The sequence below is a fragment of the Nipponia nippon genome, unplaced genomic scaffold, assembly GCF_047370975.1.
Source record: "Nipponia nippon isolate SJK-2023a ecotype South Korea unplaced genomic scaffold, ASM4737097v1 scaffold_8, whole genome shotgun sequence".
Taxonomy (NCBI): Eukaryota; Metazoa; Chordata; class Aves; order Pelecaniformes; family Threskiornithidae; genus Nipponia; species Nipponia nippon.
In genome coordinates, this window is record NW_028262402.1 from 32,344,289 (window position 1) to 32,366,499 (window position 22,211).

General features: G+C 43.3%; 1 protein-coding gene across 4 annotated transcripts in view; it reads left to right on the forward strand.

The window, feature by feature from the left end:
* Positions 1-22,211, forward strand: part of GOLM1 (golgi membrane protein 1) — a 61,728-nt gene that overhangs the window by 16,431 nt on the left and 23,086 nt on the right. For 2 of the 4 annotated variants that reach the window (XM_087741776.1, XM_087741777.1), the window contains exons 6-9: positions 4,077-4,265; positions 4,462-4,573; positions 16,140-16,313; positions 19,623-19,802. In XM_087741776.1, the coding sequence (XP_087597902.1) occupies positions 4,547-4,573; positions 16,140-16,313; positions 19,623-19,802 (381 nt within the window). In that variant the 5' untranslated portion in view covers positions 4,077-4,265; positions 4,462-4,546. Of the gene's footprint in view, positions 1-4,076; positions 4,266-4,461; positions 4,574-9,260; positions 9,438-9,744; positions 9,763-16,139; positions 16,314-19,622; positions 19,803-22,211 lie in introns of those variants that run through there. The other 2 variants (XM_087741778.1, XM_087741779.1) reach the window with 2 other exon arrangements.

The following is a 22,211-nucleotide window of genomic DNA, read 5'->3' on the forward strand; positions in this document are numbered from 1 at the left end:
TGCAAAATTAATGGATTTTTTTTTTAAATGTGCCTGTTGTGCAGTATCAATTCCTGCAGGTTTGTAGAAGCAACAGACTGCCACAGAGGCTGTGTCTAATCCGAACCTTCAGACTTTGCTGTGGTACCCCTATTTTTATGGGTGCACATATTACCCAGTGCAGAAGCTGGAAATGCTGTTGATGTGACACATTCCAAAGATGACACATTCTTATTCCTGCTGCTATGTTGGGAGTGTAGAAACACCATTTGCTCAACTTCAGTGGCATCCTATAAATACGATCTTTGAACTGCTGATGGAAAAAGGAGATTTGACTCATGTAGCCAGTGAGTTAATGTTGGCAGCAGTGTCAGCTCAAGTGTGGACAATTAGCTAGCAGCCCTAGTGGAAATGCTTTGCTTTGTCTCCGGGCTAAATCACAGGTAAGGCTATGATTCTCTGTCGGCTCCCTGTTGTGACCCATGAGATGGCAAATCAGGTTCACACACAGGCACTTGTGCCTCACAGGCACCTGTCCCAGAAAACACATCACTGCCTTCACATAAACGAATACCACTGCATGAAACTTGTGCTTTGAACCTCTGTAAATTCAACAGAAAATAGTTTTTCTTTTGTCTTGCTCCTACTCCTGCATTTATAGATAGACTGCCTTGCTGGATAATCCTCAGTTTCCCACCTGCATTCCCAAAGTACTTCTAGCAGTTCCCACGTGACCTCTATCATTGTTTCCCTTTTTGCCCTATACCTGCATATGCAATACATGTATTGTGTACAAGGTAGTGCAGAATTCACGTAAAGAGGTGTAAATCAGCCTGTGCTTTATAAAGACCAGACCCCTGTACCAAAATGCACCATCAGAGCTAAATACTGCGGCTGACAGGTAATTACACAGACAGTCTATCACACGTTACCATATCCTGTTACCTCGTGTGAACCCTGCCATGAAGCAGTGATAAAATGATCCTTACATATTCTAGCTTCCTACAAGCTGAAGTGAGGCAAGTTAGTCAAAACTGTACTTTGTTACCGTATTAGTTACCACTGCCCTTCCCTCCAGAATTGCAGCTTTGTGTCACTGACGGTTTTTCTAGAAAATACGGACCGAGAACGTTGTTTCCTGGGTGGACACTCAAGATCTGGAGAGAGCTTTTGTAACCTTTAGCCTGGTTTATGTATTTATATTGGACTAGCCATGTGCTGTCCCTAATAAATTAAGCCTCTCAGTGCCCTCATTAGGTGGAAAAAGCATTATTGTTCTGACTTATTGAGGAATAGAGAAGATTGACTTGTACTTTAACGGTGCACAGCAGAGGTCAGGCTAGAACCTGCACTTTCTGAATTACAGTCAAATAGGCCTAAGTTTTGCAAATGGCAGCCCATGTTCTAGGAAAACCAGGTTCAGCCTGTGACCTGTGCATGTGATTGTACAAGGTTGCAGCAAATGCTTGCAAATCTGGCATCCTTTATTGCATATGCAATTGGTATCACAGAAATCTGGCCATCAGTATAACATCTGTAGGAAAGAATGTGTTACATTTTTCTTACTGGCTTATGTGTATGGAAGCTAAAAAGGTTGAAAGTAAGGGACTCAGTCTTCTATATATTGTCTTGGAAAAGAAAAGCATGACTTAATTCTGGCTACATAGGTATCCAAGGTAAACCATTAAGAGCGAATGCAGCCATTGCCTGCAGGTAATACTTTTCCCAAGAAAATGGCAGCAACTGATACTGAAGAGTAACATTAACAAATGAACTGTCTAAAGCAACCTTCAGAGATAACCTATGAATGAAAAACGTATTTCCCAGAGCAGGACAAGGGAGCTGTCAACATACCAAAGACACAGAAGTAAGGTGAACAGAAAGAAGTTACACAGTGAAGCTGACAGATAATCTGGTAAGGATCCTGAACAGAGATATTCAGGTCTCCAAGCTAACATGTTCTTTTGTACTTTACTGCCTCTTCAGATGATAAGTAGATGTTGATTTTGTTCCAGCAAGACCAGCCTGCCTAATTGTAATTCTTAGTCTGGATTTCCCATGAAGCTGTATGTTCTCGTATCAGAGCACACTAGGCATTTTCTCTAAATGAGGCTGTGCAAATAAACAAGAGAGCTGATACTTTGAGGCAAACTGCAGAGCTGAGGAAGCCAGAATGATGCTGCCATTTACAGAAGCTATGCCTAGGGCCAGCATCCAGGGCTACTCAGAGAGAGCACACAAAAGCTGGGAAAGGCAAAGAAAACCCCTTATCATTAATCTGTGATAATGTGTCTGTGCTTCGGTAATGCAAGACTGCAGCCAGATTTCAGCTGACAGTTCTTCTGAGAACCATTGTAGAGGCAAATGAACTGTTCCCTGCTTCCTATTTATTGCTTGCTTGGTTTGTGAATGCCTTGTTTTGATTTAACATGACAAAGTGATTACCTAAATAGAAGGTTTCTATCTCTGCAAACGCACAGATGTGTTGGAATCCAGATGAAGCTCTCAGAAGGATTTCTTTTAAAATGGAAGCAGAAAATACCACCTAATACTAATTCCTATCTAAGCGCATAATTACTCCCATTTCCAATTAGCAACTGAATTCCAGCTCAATACAAAGCACTGTACATAAATGCAGTCCTAAAGAGTAAAAGAATTAAAACATGCATAACACTAGGCATGCTGCTTGACCTAAGTAGTGAATAGTAATGTCAATTTTTGCAGTACATATACTAGAAAATTCTCACTTCGTAAGTGAATTTCAAAGCTTATGTAGATTCATTGGTTTGTGAAAGGGTTTGTTTTTATTCAGTGTTTCAGCCTGTTTCAATGTTTCAACCCATTTTAGTTGAAGATTCATTGGATATACAATTTTCAAGTCCAAATGACACCATTAAGGTGTACACCCTGTAAAATGCAGGCCATAGAATGACACCCAATGACTGGACAGCCCACAAGCTTTTTTGCTAAAAGATCAGACCCTGAATGTGCCTGTAAGTCAGTATGCACTTACGAAAAATATATGCATACATATTGTGCAGAAGACAAGAAATAGTTATGTGATTTTTTTCTGCTATTGAGGAATGTGTTGCACATGTGGTCTTGCATATCCTGTAATATGCTCAGCACCTCTGAAGCACATAACATGGATTTAAGATGCCCTCCCTTGAGAACAGGAGGCAGAGGAGATCATCCATCTCCCAGCAGCTGCCTTTAGCATCCCAGCCCTCTCTGGTTTTGGTGTATAGCCCTGACTTAATGAAATTTTAAAAAAAATGAGATTCTGTTGTGCTTTCATGTTAATTCTTTTTGGTAATTTTATAAACTTTTTGGATGCTTAGACTACAAAACTTCCTTTCTTCAGGTTAGAGCAGATATTCAAGAGAATCACACCTTCAAAAGTAGAATCCTCAAACTCCACAATGCATGACATAAGAGTAGAGAGAGATGTCTGGCAATTTAAGTTAATGGTATATGGAAAAAAGGGAATGTGTTAAACCTTTAACTTCATTGGATGCTGTGGGGAGTTAGACTCCTGTTGCTTGGGATCTTCAGGAGTAACAGTACAGTAAAGCAGTTGACCTTTTACTCTCACCAATACAAGGCTAATGTCTTCCTCAAGCAGTTTGAATTTTTGTGCCTCTGCTGGCTAATAATGATCTTCTGATGTTACTTTAGCTATGGGTGTCCAGAGGGTGATCTCGTAACTGGTTTTGACAGTCTTGTTCTACCAGAAAGTTTTCAGTAGCTTTGAGGAAGCAGAATGATATTTTGGATTTTTCTGGTTTGATTATTTCTTCTACTGAAAGGGTAATGAGAGTTGGATTGTTTCAGCTTATCATTTAGCAGAAAAAAAAGCATGTTAGGAAATAAAGAATGGTTCAAGATAATCTATTTCTCCGCAAAGTTTTGAGAGTTGCTCGTTTTCTGTCATGTGATAGGAAAGGTAAAAAACATACAAAACCCAAAAGATCCTTGAGGATCAAACAGAAAAGAGTCTGGGATCTATTTCAGTTGCTATTAGACGGTAGTACACTTTTAGGTAGGACATATATGTGTGTAGTTTGTTTTATTGATGTAAAATTCCTCTTTCTTAGTTTGCTTTGGAGAGGAAGAACTGAAGAGAACAGCAACAAGTCTGCTGGTGTCAAAAAAAGTGTAATCAGCACCTTTAACACAGTGAAGCACTGGTTTTTATGCTTGGTCTTTTAGGACCTTTTTCCCACTGGTCCTGAAAAGATGTTCTGACAAGAAAAGACACAAGATAAAACCTTGGCCTTTAACAAGTGAGTGAGTACACTTTTTTGGCTTTGGGAGGGACAGGATTTTACTGAAGGAAAGGTAAGCCCAGCTAACATCATAGTTTTGGTTAAATTTCAACGTGAGTGTAGGGTCTAAAGAAGAGGACCTACTTCAGCACAATTGCCCTTACATTTGCTTCCTCCGTAACATAATCCTTTTTCTTTGTTTGGTTTTTTTTAGAGGGGTGGAGGGATGGGGAGAGGAGCAGGAGGAGGGCAGAGCCTAAGATGCATTCAGCCTGGACAGTCAGAACAAGTATGTGGTTATGATGCTACTCTGTGTGACCAAAAAGGTGAGTTAAAAATAATGCCCTAAATCTTTCTTCATCTAGGCCAGAAGCTGGAGTTATACTTACAGTTCTTCAGCATTTAGAAATCACTTTACCTGTAAGGCTCGTCTTTTCTCATCAGGTGATCTTTTTATATGCATAGATTGTTTTCATGACGAGCAGAAAGAATAAAAAGTTACAATTACTAGTGCTGCGAAAGCTTCCATAAAAAAATAAATCCTTGTAAATCCTTTTGTTCTAGTACGGATGTGAAATATCATCTGAAATGATACAAGTTCAAGGAGTTTTAAAAGGTAGGGCACACATGAACCACATGGTAGTAAGGGAAATAGTTAATATGGTATGTAAGTGTTTGGTTTTTAATTTCAGTCTGAAAATACCCAGGGGTATTAGTAATATATATAAAAAAGCGAAAAGTGATTGCCAAAACTCACTCTACACCATCTCTGTATCATTTCCCTGGCTATGAGACAGATACTCATTTTCAAACCCAGGATTTAAAATGACTTGCCCAGGGCTGCACAGAAACCATTGGCAGGGACAGGATTCTAATCGAAGTTCTTAAAATCTGTTCTCTTTCTGCTAGACTGATGCTTTCTTGCCTGACCAATGCGGCTAGAACAAAACTTTTAGTATCTTTTAAAGATGAAGAGGCAGTGTTTCTGTAGTACTAGAGAAGTGCCAAGAGAGGGGGAGCTCACATCTAACAATCTGTGGGAGTATATGTATTCAAAGAGGAATGGTCTAGCGTACATGGGGAAGTTTGGTCACAGCAGTTCTGCATTACCTGTGCATTTGTATGTATGTACAAATGACCATAGAGAATTTCAGGAAAAAAACCCAAACAATTTGTGAGTGAACGCCTCAGGATCAAGATTATTAAACTGCTAGTTTTGCAAGGAACAGTAAGACCTTTATTTTTCTCTTCTGACTGCAAGTCAATTAAAAAATGTACTTCCTCACAAGCAGGCAGAAAACCATGGCATTTGAAGGAAAGGCTACATCCACATCTCTCACATGTGCTTGACCAGTGCAGATCAAAGACAAGATCAGATGCTTGCATGATGAACAGACTTATGATTACAGTTACAATCCATTTTACAGGCACTCGGGAATTCTAGTAACTTACAAGACAGCATGGAATCATGAAAAAGAAAACACTTTTTGTGTTTGAGATGTACTCTACGTCCAAGACATGGAGGTAATACATCTCCATTAACTAACAAGCTTTCAGAAGGGCCTGAACTAATCAAGCAGGGCTTTTTCAGTAGGGCCTGACCTATCCCTTCTTAATAGTCACAACATGGCACTTAAAAATGCTATAGCTCTTTCCCCATATGTTAGAAAGGTAAATAATGAGCATCCTTGTACTTTAGTTAATGAAAAAAGCACAGTGCAAAATTAGAAGATATTTTCTAGAATAGAAAAGAGAAAGAGGTTTTGTTCATTCATGGAGACACCAGAAGCACCACATAAAGGACAGACACATAACACTGGGCTGGAAATATCTAAAAACTGTAGACTGCACATGTCAAGCAATTGTGTGTCAGTTACCCCCTGAAAACATAGTACGCCTACACTTCAGAATGATCTTTCACATGGATTAACGCTCCTGATTTATTTGTCCAGAAGTTCAAGAAAAAACAGATGTACTATTTCCATAGCATCAACTGCAAAGTACTTTGTACCTCAGGTGTTTTCTTTTTAGGGACATTTTAACTTCTATCAAAACCTACTGCTTATAATGAAGTTTCTGTGCAGAGTCCTAGTAACATGACAAAACTCGTATAATAAAAGCATCTGCTGAATACTGTTATCTTTCATGGGAGAACTCTCAATGTTAAAAAAATGTGCACCACCATCAGCTTTAATGTTTCTGACATAGATAAAACAACACTTGTTCCTTTAACATTGACTGGTTTGCTGACTTTCAATTTTTGCACGTGAATGCATCCTGGTTGCAGTGCCATGCCAGCTATATATATATGTATACGTCAACGGTCACACATCTACTGCTGTGTTTCCAGTTAATCTGATTATAAATGACCATTATTATACAGATTTGGGTGCTTTTAATCCCTCTTTCTCAAAGCACGTGCAATTCTCTTACTTTGGTTTAAAAAGCAGTTTTGATTTTCACAAATACCTCTGGAACAGATACAAAGTATGCAGGCGATCCACCTCCCGCAGCCCTCTGCAAATTGCTTTACTTCTAGCTCACGCTCTTCAGACACAGGATTTTGGCAACAGTTAAGTCACTAACACGCAGCCCTGGTATGTAGTGTTTCCAAGTACAAACCTGGCTTCCTTCTCCAGGCCAGCTCTGTCCTGGGTTGAGGGCCACGCTGTCTTGTGAAGCCCATATAAACAACCCCTTATCAAGTGTATTGCTTCTAGCACTGGTCCCAAGAGGTCTTGCTGAGATCCTCAACCTCTCTGCAGTCGAACGTATGGAGATGTGCGTTCCTATCGGCTTCAAAGCAGTGTTACAATACAGTTCTGAAAGACCATGGTAGGATGGTGAATAGGTAGCACGGAGGAAACCACGCCGAGTGGTCTGGCTGCTATATGCCATCCGTTTTGTTCTTCCAAACCAAAATGAGCGGTTTTCTTTCAAGAATTCTTTGCTTTACCACGTTTACGTTTAAAGACGAAACTTGTATTTTTGTTAGTTCTCTGTTAAAATACATGGGTATTAATTTTTTAAATAAAGATACATTTCTATTAATGTTGCACATTCTACTAACTTTTGTGCAAGATTGGCTATAGTTGTAGTTTAAAGTATTTATTAATAGGGAAAGAAATGATGGCTATGAAGATTAAATAGACCAGTTGGGTTTTTTACGTAAGAACGATTTCTCTGCAGCAACTGAGCTTTTCACAACTTCCTCTCTGCCAGGATCAGTTACTGATATTTTCTGAAACACTGGTAAGTGATGACTGCTGACAAACATTTTGAACTAGTTCTGTCACCGTCAACGTGTTTAAATGTTCTTCAAATTGCTTTTTGCGAACTGCATAGTGCTGTATTTTTTTAACTCAATTAAGTTAATTTCTTCTCATTGGATCCATACTGTAGATAGTGCTGGACTTTATAAAACCTTCACTCTCCCTATTAAAGACGGGCTTTACAGTCAATAAGGTTTTGAGACTTGTCGGCCATTTCTATATCTAAATGGTTTTTTTCCTTCCTCCCCCCCCCCCCCCGCCCCGATCTTCTGGACAGAACTGCCTCTCCTCAAGACAACCTCATGAGACAGGGAAAATAATGGGGTTATGTCTCCAAATTTTTAGCTGCCTGTAAGCAAGCAGGGCAAAATTAGTCAGCAGTGGTCCCAGCTGCAGACAGTCCTCATTTTTTTCTGCTTGCACAGTTATTCCTAATGAATATTTTTACTGGTATTTATTTTTAACGTCTTCTTGTCTTACTGACAAAGACGAATGAGCTGTTTTCTGAGTCTCATTGCGCTTTTATGAATCTCAACAAACAGTTCAGTTCCCTAAACATTTGAAACCCTGTTTTTAGTCAAATTATAACTCTAGACTTTGGCTGTGCTGGGCTGCTGAAGGATCTGCTTTTCCTTAAAAATTGAAAAAGAAGGGAAAAAAGCTCTCTCTTGGGAAATCACTTATCTCCCTAACTAGAGGGATGTGATCCAACATGGCTTTGAACTCGTAAGAAAAATTTCTGTTTCTGAGATAGACAAAGCTATTTTATGTATTATTAAAAAAAAAAAAAAAAAAGTCTGTTCTCTGCCATGAAAAAGCTAAAATGCAGGTCTTACACTGATCAGTTTTTAAATGGTCTTCAAGGACTGGAAGAAAGGTTCATATTTGGCATTATCTTCTGACACGTGGAAGATAATTTTTGTTAACTTTGTGCTCTTTGTTCAGTTAGAAATTTCAATTTTTTGTCAAACCTACCATGCCATTAAGGAAATTGATCTCGAAGTAATAACTTCTATCACAGATAGATAAATTCTTTTGCGTTGTTCATAGCCCGCAACGGCTGTCGCCGCAATTTTTATGCTCTGCTGTCACCCTGATTGATTGTTTATCTTCCACTTGCAAAAGCCAACAGGCAGAAACGCCACGCAGATCGAGACGGTGGAAAGTGTCCGGCCGAGTTAATAACCGTGGCAGCAGTACGTTGCCTAACCTTTTTTTGCTTTGAAATTTTTGAAGAAAGAAAGTGCCCGCTTCATCCATTTCACTGTCAAAAACGAGTATTAGAACAGCCCCCCCCCGAGTTTTATTTCACTCGTCTCTGATTCCGGACATTCAGCTTTTCCCACGCGTCGCTTTCCAGAAGCTCAAGCGCCTGCGGCCAGGACTGGAGGTCTGGACGGGAGCTGGAGCGCTGGAGAAGGGCTCTGCCTGAGCTGCTCGGGGGGAGCCGCGGGCTGGCGGTGCCGCCGCCGCCCGGCGCCTCACCGCAGGCAGGCGCGGCCGCCCGGCCCTGCCGCAGCCCCGACCCCCGCCGCAGAGCCCGGGCGCTCTGGGGACGAGGCGCCGGCGGGACGGGGGGCGGGCGGCAGCGGCCGCCGGCAGGTCCCCTCCCCAGCCGCGGGGCCGCCCCGGCCCCGGCTCCGCGCCGCCTCCGGCGGGGGGCGGCGGGCCGGGGCGGGGCTGGGCGGGGGCTGCCCAGGAGCGGCCGGTGCCCCTGCGGCCGCCAGGCTTCCTCCGCGCCCCGCACTTCCTGCCCGGCCCGGCCCGGCCCGGCCCTCCCCTCCCCGGCCCGGCCCTCCCTGCCCAGCCGCCCTCCTGCCGCCGCTCTTCCTCGCAGCGGGCGCCGAGGGCTGCGGGAGGCGCGGCAGCGGCCGCCGCCTTCCTGCTCGGCGGGGGGCGCCGCCAGCGGCACGGCGAGGTGAGCGGAGCGGAGGGGAGGGGAGCGGCTGCGGCCCCCGCCGCTGCCCGCGGGGCACGGCGGGGCCGGGGGCCGGTGCGACCGGGCCTGCCGGGAGTCCCGTTCCCCCGCACGGCGGCCTCCGCGGCGGCTGGGGCAGGCGGCCGGCGGAGGCGGGCCGGGCCGGGCCGGGCCGGGCCGGGCGGGGCTGGGCGGCGCGGCGTGGGGGACCCCGGGCCGCGGCCTGCCGCCCCGTGGCTGGCTCTGCCCCGCCGGGCTCGTCCCGCCCGGCTCCGGCAGCCGGTGGCCGGCGGCGGGGAGGCCAGCGGCGTCTCCGGCGCCGGGGGTGCGTGTGGGGGGCGGCAGCCGCTGGTCTCGGCGGGAGGCGGGCGGTGAGGCCGGCGGAGCGGGCGGCAAGGTGCGGCCCGGGGCGGGCTCCGTCCCCCGGGAGCTGGCCGCTCGGCGCGGGGGTGCCAGCGGCGGTGCCGGGGCGGTTCGTCTGGGCTCGGCTTGAGCGCGTACCTGGCACGGATAGCGTTTTATTGCATTGCTTTTTTCTTCTGTCAGTCTTCCCTCTGTGGGCGCTTCGCACAGGGAGAAGCGTGTTGAGCCCAAAACAACTCTGGATATTCACAGCGGAGGTGGAAGTAGTGATGCTATTAGAAAGAGCCATAGCAAGGGGTAATCTCCTCCAGGCTCCCTGTCCCGGGAACGGTCGGACCAGGTGGTCTTTGGAGGCCCCTTCCAGCCAGGGCTGTGCCCTGAAACTGTTCACCCTCCTCCATCTCCTGAGCCAGCCCTGCTGCAGCCGGCGGCCAGCTTTCCCTCCCCGGGACAGAGCTGCGGAGGTCTCTCTCGCTGGGGTGGCTGGTGGCTTTTCTCAGGTTCCTGCCTCCACAGGCCTTCTCGCTTCTGCCTGGCAAAGCCCGTGCCCCACCTCCTCAGAAATTTCAGTTCAGCCGTTGGGTACACAGTAAACGCTGGGTTTATTTCCTGCACCCGGGAGGTTTACCTTGCTTCGCTCTGTTGGATTCCCTTGTCAACTTGAAGACGGGAGTGGTTGATCGGGTTTTTAATTGACCTTGCTCTTGGGTCGCGTCTTTTTGCATGGCTCTTCATCTTACATCTTAACAGCACTTTGCTCATAAAGAACTCTTTGCAATGCTGATTTTTATTTATTTTTTTCCTAGGGGGAGGTTTGCATGCTTTACAGCAAAACCATACGTGTAGTGTTGCAGGGGTGGGGGGATGGTAGCAATTTTGTGGTTTTCTCACCCCATATCTGAACTTACAGTACTCTGTTTCCTATTGTCTTTTTTTAAGATCAAGTGGGTGTCCTGCTAATTGTGATCCTAACAAGATAGCTTGTGTTGTATGGGAAAAATATCACAACAAACTATTTTCCTAAAAAGAAATCGACAGTCTGACTAACTGTTGAGATCCTTCTGGTGTACAAGTTTGTGTGTTTCATTTTGTTTTCATGCACAGTATTTTCAGGTAGTAGTAATATTGTCTACAAGTACACCTAGACAGCACGTCTGGCAATTCTGTGCAGGTATTCCAGAAGATTTTGTCGGATTACCTTTGGTTACCTAACTTCCTTCATCAGAACGGATACCTGCCTTAACTTCTGGCATCTTTTTAGCTGTGCACATATTTGGGATTTCTCTTTAATCAGATAAAGGGCAGGGCATTGTGGGTGATAGGTTATTAGCTTCTTGTGAAGTAGTCATTTGAAAGAAGAGAGACTTCCTGATTGGAAAAATAATTAGTGGAGCGGTAACAGTCACCCTCCCCCTGAACAGGTAATGCTTTTTCAGTATTTTCATACTCTTCTGATCTGTTACTTGTAGTTTAAAATGTATTAGAAAAGAAAGACCTAAGATCTGAATTGAGTGCTAAATGATGGTTATACCTGAGCAGGATGAGAGTGCAGTTGCTGAATGTGTTGTGCCGTAAATGCTTCTCCCCTTCTTGTTCTTGTGAAAAGTGTAACTTGGGCAAATAGTGACTCAGTGACATCCTGAGGCATCGATGTTTGCATTTCATTGGTTTTTTGGGTGGTTGTCACTTTGAAGTGCGCCAGTCGTCCAAAGTACATAAGTTTGAAAAGCATCTGTTCCTGAATGTTTCAGGAGTTTTTTGTTGTGGTTTTTTTTTTTTTTTTTTCTTTTCTTTCAGCCTGCAGTTTGAGGATTCCTGTGAAAGGTATTTAGAAAGTTTGTGGTCAGCAGGCTTGAGTTCATTGTACAAACTTTAAGTCTCCTTTGGAAAAACGTTTGTTTGACCTCTTTTGACTTGCAAGCTTGAAAAAATCCACCCCCACACAGTGTTGCTGCAGAGGATGGTAAGAAATGTGTGTGCCGTGTTTTGTGACAGTGTGTTAGACCCAGTTTCTGACCCCTGTAGGCAGTCAGTGCACCCTTGAAAGCATAAAGATTGCTGCTGGCAGTGGTTCTCACCATGCGACTGTGAATGGTGGTACTTCTGGGTAACATCCAGTCGTGAGTGAGAACCAGCAATTGGATTTCTCTTCCAAGGATGATCACTACTGTGTGTTAACCGTGTATAAAACTAAACCTGAAAGGTTTTGACTCATTTTTATCACCTCTCCATTTACACTTGCCCCCAAACCATCACATTTTTTTGGAAGACCGGGCACGCAAGTGTTTGGTCTCTGATTCACTTTTTTAAGAATTACTTTTTTTAAAGTTTGGGGGGTTTGTTTGTTTGTTTGTTTGTTTTTTTAATAAAACCCAGTTTCTAGTACCTTTTAGTCTGATTTGGTCATGTCTGGGTATAACTAACTAGCTCTTGTCAGTGAAGACTTTTTGATTAGCTTGCTTCGTTAAGCTGGTATATTTTTATTCAAGCAGTCAGACATAGGAATTTCATGGCAATATCTGAAAAAACAGGTAATTTCTTCCAGAATCTCACTGAGAAATTGGGGAGGAATCTGCAAAAGGTGGGGATAGCATCATTGTCTGTTTGTGGGAATCCCTCAATGGGAGGAGGTTTCCCCAGCCTGGGCAGAGTGGTTGGTATGGCTGCGGTGGGGTTGTCCTCTCAGAACTGTCCGGTAGCCCTCGGGTCCTTGTCATTTTTTTTTTCCTCCTTTTTGTCTCTGGTTATGACCCTGCCTTTCCGAAGGAGTTTTCCTAAGGCTCTGTCCTTACTTGGAGGTGCAGACCTCCAAGTAAGATGTGCCTTTGCTTTTCAGTGGTTGCTCCAGCTGCACGTGGTCTTTACGTGCTGCTCTGGCTTAGTAGCGTACGGTGGCTGGGTGGTGGAGGAGGCAGGTAGGCAGGCAGAGGATAAGGGACCCCTTTTGCTTTCTGCTGGCTGTTTGCTGCTTTTATTGAATTCTTCATCTGTTCTGCTTGTTCCCACTCAGCAGGTCTCATGCAAATACACAGAGCTGGACCTCGTGAGCAGAGAGACTCGGCTTTCCTTCTGGGAGTCTGAAATGCACAAATGGTTTTGCTCTGTCTTTGCCTCTAATGTCGCAGTCTTGAGACTTAGTCGGCGCCGTTGTTAATTATCTGTAGTGGAAGATTGCTGGATACCAGCTATTCTACTTCAGCTGAGTACAGTAAAAGAAGGAATTGCTCAGACTGATAGTATATTAATATGGGGAAAAAAAGCATGCTATATGTTAATTTGCTTGAATATCTCAGACTCTAAAACATCTCTCTCAGTGAAGCACTGCTAGGTTGGCAAAGCAGAAGGACGGTATCTGCTGTTCAGAAGTCAGGGATTTTAGGCTCTACCAAGTGTAGAGCATTATGCATGTGATACAGCATCTCATTTTCACATCTGTAGTAAACATTCATGAAAGATGGATTCCTTCATGTCCAGTAAAATCACTTTCTTACCCATAAAATCAGAAACTTATTTTATTTTCAATTTGAATAACTGTGCCAAACCAGACATTTCCTGGAAAATGACACATACAAATACATTTCTATGTAAATGTGCTTACTGAGCTGATTTGCTTCTCTCTCCTCCAAAATGCATGCATGTGTGTATCTATGACAGAAAGTTAAACAGTTTTTATTTTTAAACTGATGAGAGAGGGAATATCAATGTTGCAACTGAGGTAATGTTTTGGGTCTGCACTATTCGGATGGAAGATCCTTCTGTGTGTTTCATCTCTTTCCTCTTCCTTTGCCTTTCCTTCTGTTAAGTATAAAAATATATTCCCAATTAACATAAATTATTTAACGGCAAACAACACTGGATTTTCTAGAGAGAGCAATGTATTGAAGTCAAACATGCTTTAGTGAAATCAACGCTTTCTTGCCTGTTTGGTTTAATAGCTGAGAACAGCGGAAGAGTTGCTAAGGCTGCTGGATTTGTGTACTCAGTAGGTGTACTGGCATTCATTTGACATGTTTTTGCACCCGTGCTTTAAGCTGCATGGTGAACTAATCATTCTTCTTTTGAACAATATAGTTGGTTTACCTCTAAAAATTTTAAACTAGTCCTATATATTTATCCAGTATTTAAATTCTGGTGCAAGTTGTTACTGCTGATAACATGGACTACTTTCTCTATTTCTGACTGCTAGGAGGAAAATACCAATTATTTTATTCAAGTAACACTTGGAATGATGCACTATGTCTTGCAGTGCTATGTTTAGTAATTTTTCCGTGTTTTCAAGTGTACCAACTAATACTTTTACAGTGAAGAACAGGATATGAATGAGTTCATGACAGGTTCTGATACACGTTTTTCGAAATGCAGTATTTTACTCCAGTAAGTGAAAGTAAAAGAATTATCTTTTTCTTAGCTAATGTGGCGGTGCTGATCATCCCCATTTTCCACCTCTCATTTTTGCCACCCTGGAGATCTGTGGTTCTTGGTTTTCAGGGAATCTGTGTAAGGCGAGGTGGCTCTGTGCTTCTCAGGCGCTCCTCTTAGGATGGGACAGCAGGGGAATAGTCTGTGCAGGATGTACATGTTTCTGCAGTTCTTAGCTTTGTACTGGAAAGTTGTGCATCTCTATGTGTGTGTTTGTCTACTGCATCTTGATTTTTCTTGCTTTACAACAAAAATGCATGGCTCCTCCCATGCCTTTGCTTTTTCTGTTGGCCTTCCCTCAGCTCTGCGTGGCCCCGTGGGTGTCCACTGGAGCTGTGCTGCATGTGTTGGCTTGCTCCATAGCTGAGGTTTCCTCAGGCGAGAAACTCCGGCCTCGGGTGTCAGACCTGTGCAGCTATGCATGCTTTTTTTGGGTTTCTTTTTTTTTTGTGTGTGTGTGTGTGTGTACACGAAGAGACAGCATTTTCAGGAAGCCACGTTTTAGGGTCCATGTATATCCTGCCCCCAAAAGTAAACAAATTCACAAACTTTTCAAATTAACAAATAGATTTGAAACCTTCACCAGTCTGGCAGTGTTGTACACTCCCTGCTGAGAAAAATTGAATGCAAAGAAGGGATTTTTGCAGAGGGTGTGTGTGCACACTTAGGTATAGGTGAGCTGTTGAAGAACTTACGTGCTGGACATACAGTAGAATCAGCATTTCTGGTACCTGCTAACTGCTGGCAGCACCTTCTTCCCCTGTGATTACAGTGTGTGTCCACATGTAAACCCTTTGAGAGTTGCTACCATTTATTAATTTTTAAATACATCACAACCTGTGAATTTCACCCATAGGTAAGAAGTTGGTTTATTTAAGAGCATGCACCTTGAGAGACTGTACAATATATTAATAGTAAATTTACCCATTTCAGATGTAGTTAGTGTCTTTTGATGCATCCGTGTTTGCTGTCTCTTTGGTCCTTCTGTGCTCATTTTTGCTGGCTTTTGTCTGCAGGAGCGCAAAAAGACAAAAAGCTGATCTCAGTTTACAAGAGAGCAATCTGTTACAAACTGTGTTCAAGATTCCCAGTGGAGTTTGAGGATTCATTGAGCTAGGTGCTGTTGCACTCGTTAAGACCAGACTTTATAGGATGAATATGGGCTAGTTCAGACAGAATTGCAACTGCCCTTTGTTCCCGCTTTTCTGTTAAGATGGAAACATCTTTCCACAGAAACAACCCAAGTCTCATTAGCAACCAGTAGTACCCTTGGTACTGCTCATTCATTAAAGCAAGGTTTTTTATTTCTGTTAGGAGCAGAGAAGGCTGCTGAGGATCAAATCAAACATCACTTAATACAATTTACCATTGAAATCAACGGAGTGTCTGCTAATTTTTTTTATTATTTTTTAGATTATCCTTACAGTAATTTGGTTCAATCTGATTTATTTATTTATAAGCTTGGAACTGAAAAGCTGAAATAGTATTATCAGAGGGAATAAGTTGAAACTACGCAAATTTGGGAAGCAAAGTGCAAATTACTCCTGAAACAGTGAGACTAAGTTTATTTTCTGAGTAGATGAGATAACAAGGAATTTATCCTCTGTCTGTAGACCAGTGTTGTCTGATTAGCTTTTTGGGTGGAATATATGATAAAAGGATGGCTGGTTTGTTCTGTTTATTGCAGATTTTCATTATATTGTTAGGAATATCCAAGACTTTCCCCTCAATAAGCTTTATGTACAGTATGACATGGCCTTTCTTTGTCCTTCAAATGGAAATACCTAGAGAGCATGCCTTCCTTGCTCGGTGTAGTCCCTTCAGCTGAGAGCTGTTGTGTTATTGCAGTAAAAGTTTCATTTTGTGTAGAAAACAGCGGTAGCAGAGGATGCAATATAACCTGTCTGTTTTAATTTGCAGGTTTCCACGCTGTTGTGGTTCTTCGAGTTTGTTTTTTTTCTTGAAATGGTAGGGCTAGGAAACAGCTGCCGAGGGATGAAGTCTCCACCTCTTCTCGTGGCTGCGCTCGTGGCATGCATCATTGTTTTGGGTTTCAATTACTGGATTGCAAGTTCTCGCAGTGTGGATCTGCAGGTAACTTTCCTATTGCTCTGCCTGCCCTCTTGTATTTGTGTGTTTAATAAACATAGTCCACAACAAGAAGGATGCTTCCCCTGCATGTGATGGACCAGGAGCTTCAGCTTGTTGTAGGAATTTTCACCAATATTACAGTTTTTGCTTATCAGTACTGGGAGGTGGGGGTAATGGGAGGAATGCCTGTTTGTAGGTGAGGGGGACCCAAAACTTGGAAGACCTGCTTGTATGGTACTTGTTACTTCTGCTCACACAAAGTGTTCAGCTATCTTACGCTGTTTCATTTTACAGATGTGGCAAATGCCATCCTCTTGTTTTTCTTCCTAAGTGTGCATTGAGACTGGCACTCCATTTTTAATCTGAATGGGCATCTGCAGTTTGCTCATCTCCCTAGATTTTTTTCTTACATGACCCGTAAGGATGTATGCATGCTTTCCCACCAAGTAGAAGGAAGTCTAGCTTGTTCAGAAACAGTGTCTAAAAATCTGAATTTGTGTTTCTTAGAAACCTTTCCTAAAAAGGGCATGCAACTCACATGGAATAATTACCTTGTCTGCTATTTTTCTAATGGTAACTCTATTTTCTGTGACTGTTCAGCTTGGGTTTTAATCCTTTCTGGAGCATGCATTCTGAAGTTGAGAAGTACGTGAATAAAGTTTCTGGTTTGTGACAGGGTGTGCAGGATGGTTCTTTTTTTTTTTTCTTTTTTTTTTTGTTTTTAACAAGAAAACCGAAAAACTAACAACCTGGTGATTAAACATGGCTGATGAGAACTCCTCGCAGGTTTTTCCACTGAATTTGTATCATCTTTGTAGTTGAGCCGAATTTTAGTACTGAATTTACAGTCGTAGGAATTGAACTCCTGTTTCAGCTCAGAGTGGGCACTGTTCAAACAGGACACATGCCTATGGCCAGGCGGTTAAGGGTGTGTCTTCCCTTTCCTTTGATGGAGGGTATGATGCCCTGTCTTCTGAGACTCTGATCATCCCTTGTTTTCCCTTTAGTCAGTGGCCTCAGGGTGGTGGCTGCCAGCAGGTAGTGTCAGTATTGCTGAAGCTTTGTTGCGTGGCCCTGAGGCAGCTTATAGCAAGGAAAATAAGCTACCATGCTAGCTTATTCTTGATCTCCATAACCTAGAGACATAAGATCTTCTTTACTGTTACTGATTTACTGTATCATCTTGTACGTTTCTCCGAAAGTTAGTGTGAAAATTGTTTCACTTCTGCGTAGTCGTGCACTCTGAATGAAATAAAAGCATAGCCGAAGGCACGGATGGAGCTTCTAAAGCGCTCTGTCAGCCCGTTTGTTTGTTGGCAAGACTTGGCAGCTGTTAGGACTGAAATGGAATAAGTGCTTTTCTTTGTTCTTCTACCTAAACTGCAAGTGTTTTTCCTTCCCCCTGCCTCTCTCCTCCCCCCCCCCCCTTTTTGTGTTCTGTGGCAGAGAAGCAGAGTAGGTGGGCAATAATATAGAATCATAGACTCATTAAGGTTGGAAAAGACCTTTAAGATCATTGAGTCCAACCATTAACCTAACTGCCAGGTTCACCACTAAACCATGTCCCTGAGCACCACATCCACATGTTTTTTGAACACTTCCAGGGACTGTGATTGCACCACTTCCCTGGGCTGGCTGTTCCTATGCCTAACCACGCTCCCCGTGAAGAAATTTTTCCTAATATCTAATCTAAATCTCCCCTGGTGCAACTTGAGGCCACTTCCTCTTGTCCTATTCCTTCTTACCTGGGAGAAGAGACCGACCCCCACCTCACTACAACCTCCTTTCAGGTAGCTGTAGAGAGCAATAAGGTCTCCCCTCAGCCTCCTTTCCTCCAGACTAAACAACCCCAGCTCCCTCAGGCGCTCCTCAGAAGACTTGTGCTCTAGACCCTTCACCAGCTTCGTTGCCCTTCTCTGGACACGCTCCAGCACCTCCATGTCCTTCTTGTAGTGAGGGGCCCAAAACTGAACACAGTATCTGAGGTGCGGCCTCACCAGTACTCAGGTACAGGGGCACTATCATCTCCCTGGTCCTGCTGGCCACACTATTCCTGATAGAAGCCAGGATGCCATTGGCCTTCTTGGCCACCTGAGCACACTGCTGGCTCATGTTCAGCTGGCTGTCTGCCAGCACCCCCAGGTCCTTCTCTGCAGGGCAGCTCTCCAGCCACTCCTCCCCCAGCCTGTAGCGTTGCATGGGGTTGTTGTGACCCAAGCGCAGGACCCGGCACTGAGCCTTGTTGAACCTCATACAATTGGCCCCGGCCCATCGATCCAGCCTGTCCAGGTCCCTCTGCAGAGCCTTCCTACCCTCCAGCAGATCAACACTCCCGGCCAACCTGGTGGCATCTGCAGACTTACTGAGGGCGCAGCATACTGTGGTGTAAGAAGATTTGGTCCATTTTCTTGGAGTCTTGGAAGATGCAGTTTTTATTATATCTATTTTTTTAATCCACCTGGAATCCCCAGGTCTTTCTACGTGGGTAAATTCTGTTGATGTTCCCCCACCCCCCACATGTCTTTGTACTCTTCCTTGCTGCCAAAGTGTGATTTTAACCCAAAATGTTTAGAAACAATGTCCTGCAAAACAAATTGGTACTTTAAAAAAAAAAGGAAAAAAAAAAAAAGCTGTGATAGTATCAAGCTTGATTCTTTGTTATAGTTCTGTGTTTGTATGTGCAGTATGTGATGGTGTTGAATTTTCCTCTGATTGTCAGTGAGCAATCAAGAAGAACAAAGATTTTCTGCTTATAAATGAGTTTTTCTCATATGTGACTTTGTGTAACAGCCATATATCAGTTGTTTATATAAAAGTTGGGCAGTGTTGTCCTCCCTCTATTCTTTCCCAGGTCTCCCAGGAAAACGTATTGATTTGAGAGATGAGTTTTCCCTCTGAGTTAGTTTAGGATCAACACTGGGACATGCAGTGATGTCAGAATTGTCTGGATTAAGTTTAAAAAATAATTTGATGTTGTACTTCAGAAAGATTGTAGACTGCAATCTTTTTTTTTTTTCTTTTGTGGGGCTGTTTTTTTTAAGTTCAAGTACTGAGACAGCTTTGCATTTCTCTTTAACTGAAATTTTGATAGTCTCTACAGAATATGCTGTATTGGTAATTTATGTAAAACTGGGGGGAGGGGTGTCCGTGTGTGTGTGTCTGTGTCTGGCAGGTATCACCGGCTGACACAATACTTTGATGACATTAGCATTGTTAGTTCTGTGAAATTTGGTATTCCTTGAATGTATTGGAGAAGAGTCTGGCAAGGGGGAAGCATTTCTGTTTGGCTTTGGCTAATTTGCTCTTCCTCAGGGTCGGATCATGGATCTGGAAGGCAAAGTCCGCAGGGCGGCAGCGGAGAGGGGCGCTGTGGAGCTCAAAAAGAATGAATTCCAAGGGGAGCTAGAGAAGCAGCGACAGCAGATTGACAAAATCCAGTCCTTGCACAGCTTTCAGATGGAAAATGCCAACAGAGTACATCAGGAAGAGAAGGTAGGGCCTTTTCTAGCCAGTTTTCTATGAGACTGTGGTTTACCAAGACACTCTGTGCAACAGAATGCAGTTGCTCAAATGTTCCAGCTGATGGGTATGCAGTCAGTGTTGGTGTGGCAGAACATTTAATTTATGTATCATTGTGTAATATTTAGAAGATGGACATTGAATGCACATTATAGCATTCATTGTACAATGTGTGAAATATTAGAAGCTGCAAGTAACAGCACTTTTGAATAAAATTTCTACCCCATCTATAAATCATTGTTACCAACCTTGCATTGGCCTCTGGCTTTCTTTCCTGTATGCTAGTGTTTTAAAACTTAAGAAAAAGAAGATGTACCAACAGATATATTTGTATTCCCAAATATATTTGTGTACATTTGTAGGCATAAATGGTTGATGTTTATTCCTAAATGCATTGCAAATTTTGTGGCAACTTGGCCTTCTGCCTCCAAAACCCAATAGCACTGGGAGACTTCAGAAGGTTAGACTAGCCTTTTGTGGCAGTGCTCCTGACAGTGCAGCATTGCCAGAGGGATGGAAGTCCTTTGTGAAGAATGTGAACGTACCTACTTAAATAGCAGTGTGTATGATTATTGCTGTGTAGTATCTTGCAAACAGTTTTGTTTTGTACTTTCCTCATGTTGCTGGTACTGCCTTGGATGTGGCGGTTAGCCATTAATATCACTTTTCTCACTGTTGCCAGAACTATTTAGCTGACAGTGTTCATTCTGGGTTTATTGGTTCTCCTATAGAGCCTCTTGACTCAAGTTTATAGATCAACTTTCCAGGATTATTATTTTCAGCAGACTGAACAGACACAGATAATGGTAACAGGTACTCTTCAGGTAAAGGGTTCGCCATTAGGTGACAGTTCGGTGCTCAAAACGTGTGGTACATGAACAAAACATCACCAGAAGAATCTTTGAAGGACTTAGAGTAAGAAAAATTGGATAAAATGGAAGGTGGAATTGTTTCGTTGATATGCACATCAGTGGCATATATTTTTAATTTATTTTGAAATAATTTTTATTCAAAGTCTTCAAAGAAGTAATAAAACAATTCTTTTTATCTCTTTAGAGACAAACGTGTTTCTCTGATAATTTCTCTCTTCTCTTTGGGTTCAGTCTTTGCGTATGCTTTAAAAAAGGTGAGGTATAGTTTGTCTATTTTTTTTTTAATGTATGTATTTATTAAAAAGATACCCCAGGATAGTCAGACAGCATTCGAGCGAGTAGTCAGTATTCTTGGCACTTCTGCCTCCTGATAGTGGGCATTGCTACTGAGTGCTGTGGAAATTGTTTAAATTTACCACCCTCTGGGAATGTACCCCAGTTTACATTTTGCTGAAACCCATCATTCTGTTTTGACATCTTTTTGCATTCCAATTCTGTCCTGCAAGGAGTGAAAGCACATGCATGAGTTAAAAAAAAAAAAAAAAAAAGGTAAGAAAAGGGCAAACAGAACTGGGTATTTGCTTAATTTACTCTACAGTCTTTTTTACAAGGGAAATACGTTTTATGCTTCCTTTTCATAAACAGATTTTCCTTTAGCCAGAATTACTGAAAGTCACTGGAACTAGAAGTGCTGGCCACAGAGTTTACAGCACAGGCTGGCCAGATGGGTGGATGTCGAGAGCTGGTGACAGGAAGCTCGGTGGATGAAATGTTGCTTCTGCCAAGCACGGTGTACAACCTTTCTGCTTCAAATTACTGTGGTACCAGACAAATGTAGCTGGCACCACACCTTTCTTGTGGTGGTGGTGGTCTTGAGTCCAGAGGACATGTAGGAGCTGTCGTCTGTTAAATCTGGCATCTGTGCCAGGAAAAGTGGTGGGAAGTATTGTACAAAAACAGAACAGCTGTGGGACGTGGGGGTGAATGTCGTAGTCTGGGGAAGAGTCAAAGCGGCTTCCAGAAAAGGAAATCTTGTTTCTGAAGTCTCTTGGAGTTCCCTTCTGAAAGAGTCAGTGACAAGGATGAGGGAGACTAATGAATGCATTCACACCTGGAATTGCAAAAGGCTACGCATGCATGGCTTGTAGAGAAATCACGCAGCCACGTGGTAAGATGGTGCTATCACAGGGATGAATGATAAGGCAGAAGTTACAAAGCAGCTTAGAAATAAACTGGGTTAGTTGTTGTACTGTGGGGAGGTCACCGGTGGAGTTTTGGAGTGCTGGGAAAGGCACGGAGGGGAGAACGAGGAGGATAACCAAAGCTGTGCAGTAGTTTATCTATGGGAATCCACAGTGTAGGTTACAGGCTGGACAACAGCCAGCTGACAAGAGCCATCGTGGGCATCTCTAGGATCCAGAATGGTGCAGAGAGTGCTCATGGCTGGGAGAGACAAGGCATGGCCGTTCTCCATCCACTGACAGGCGTCAAATGCAGTCAGCGACTTCTG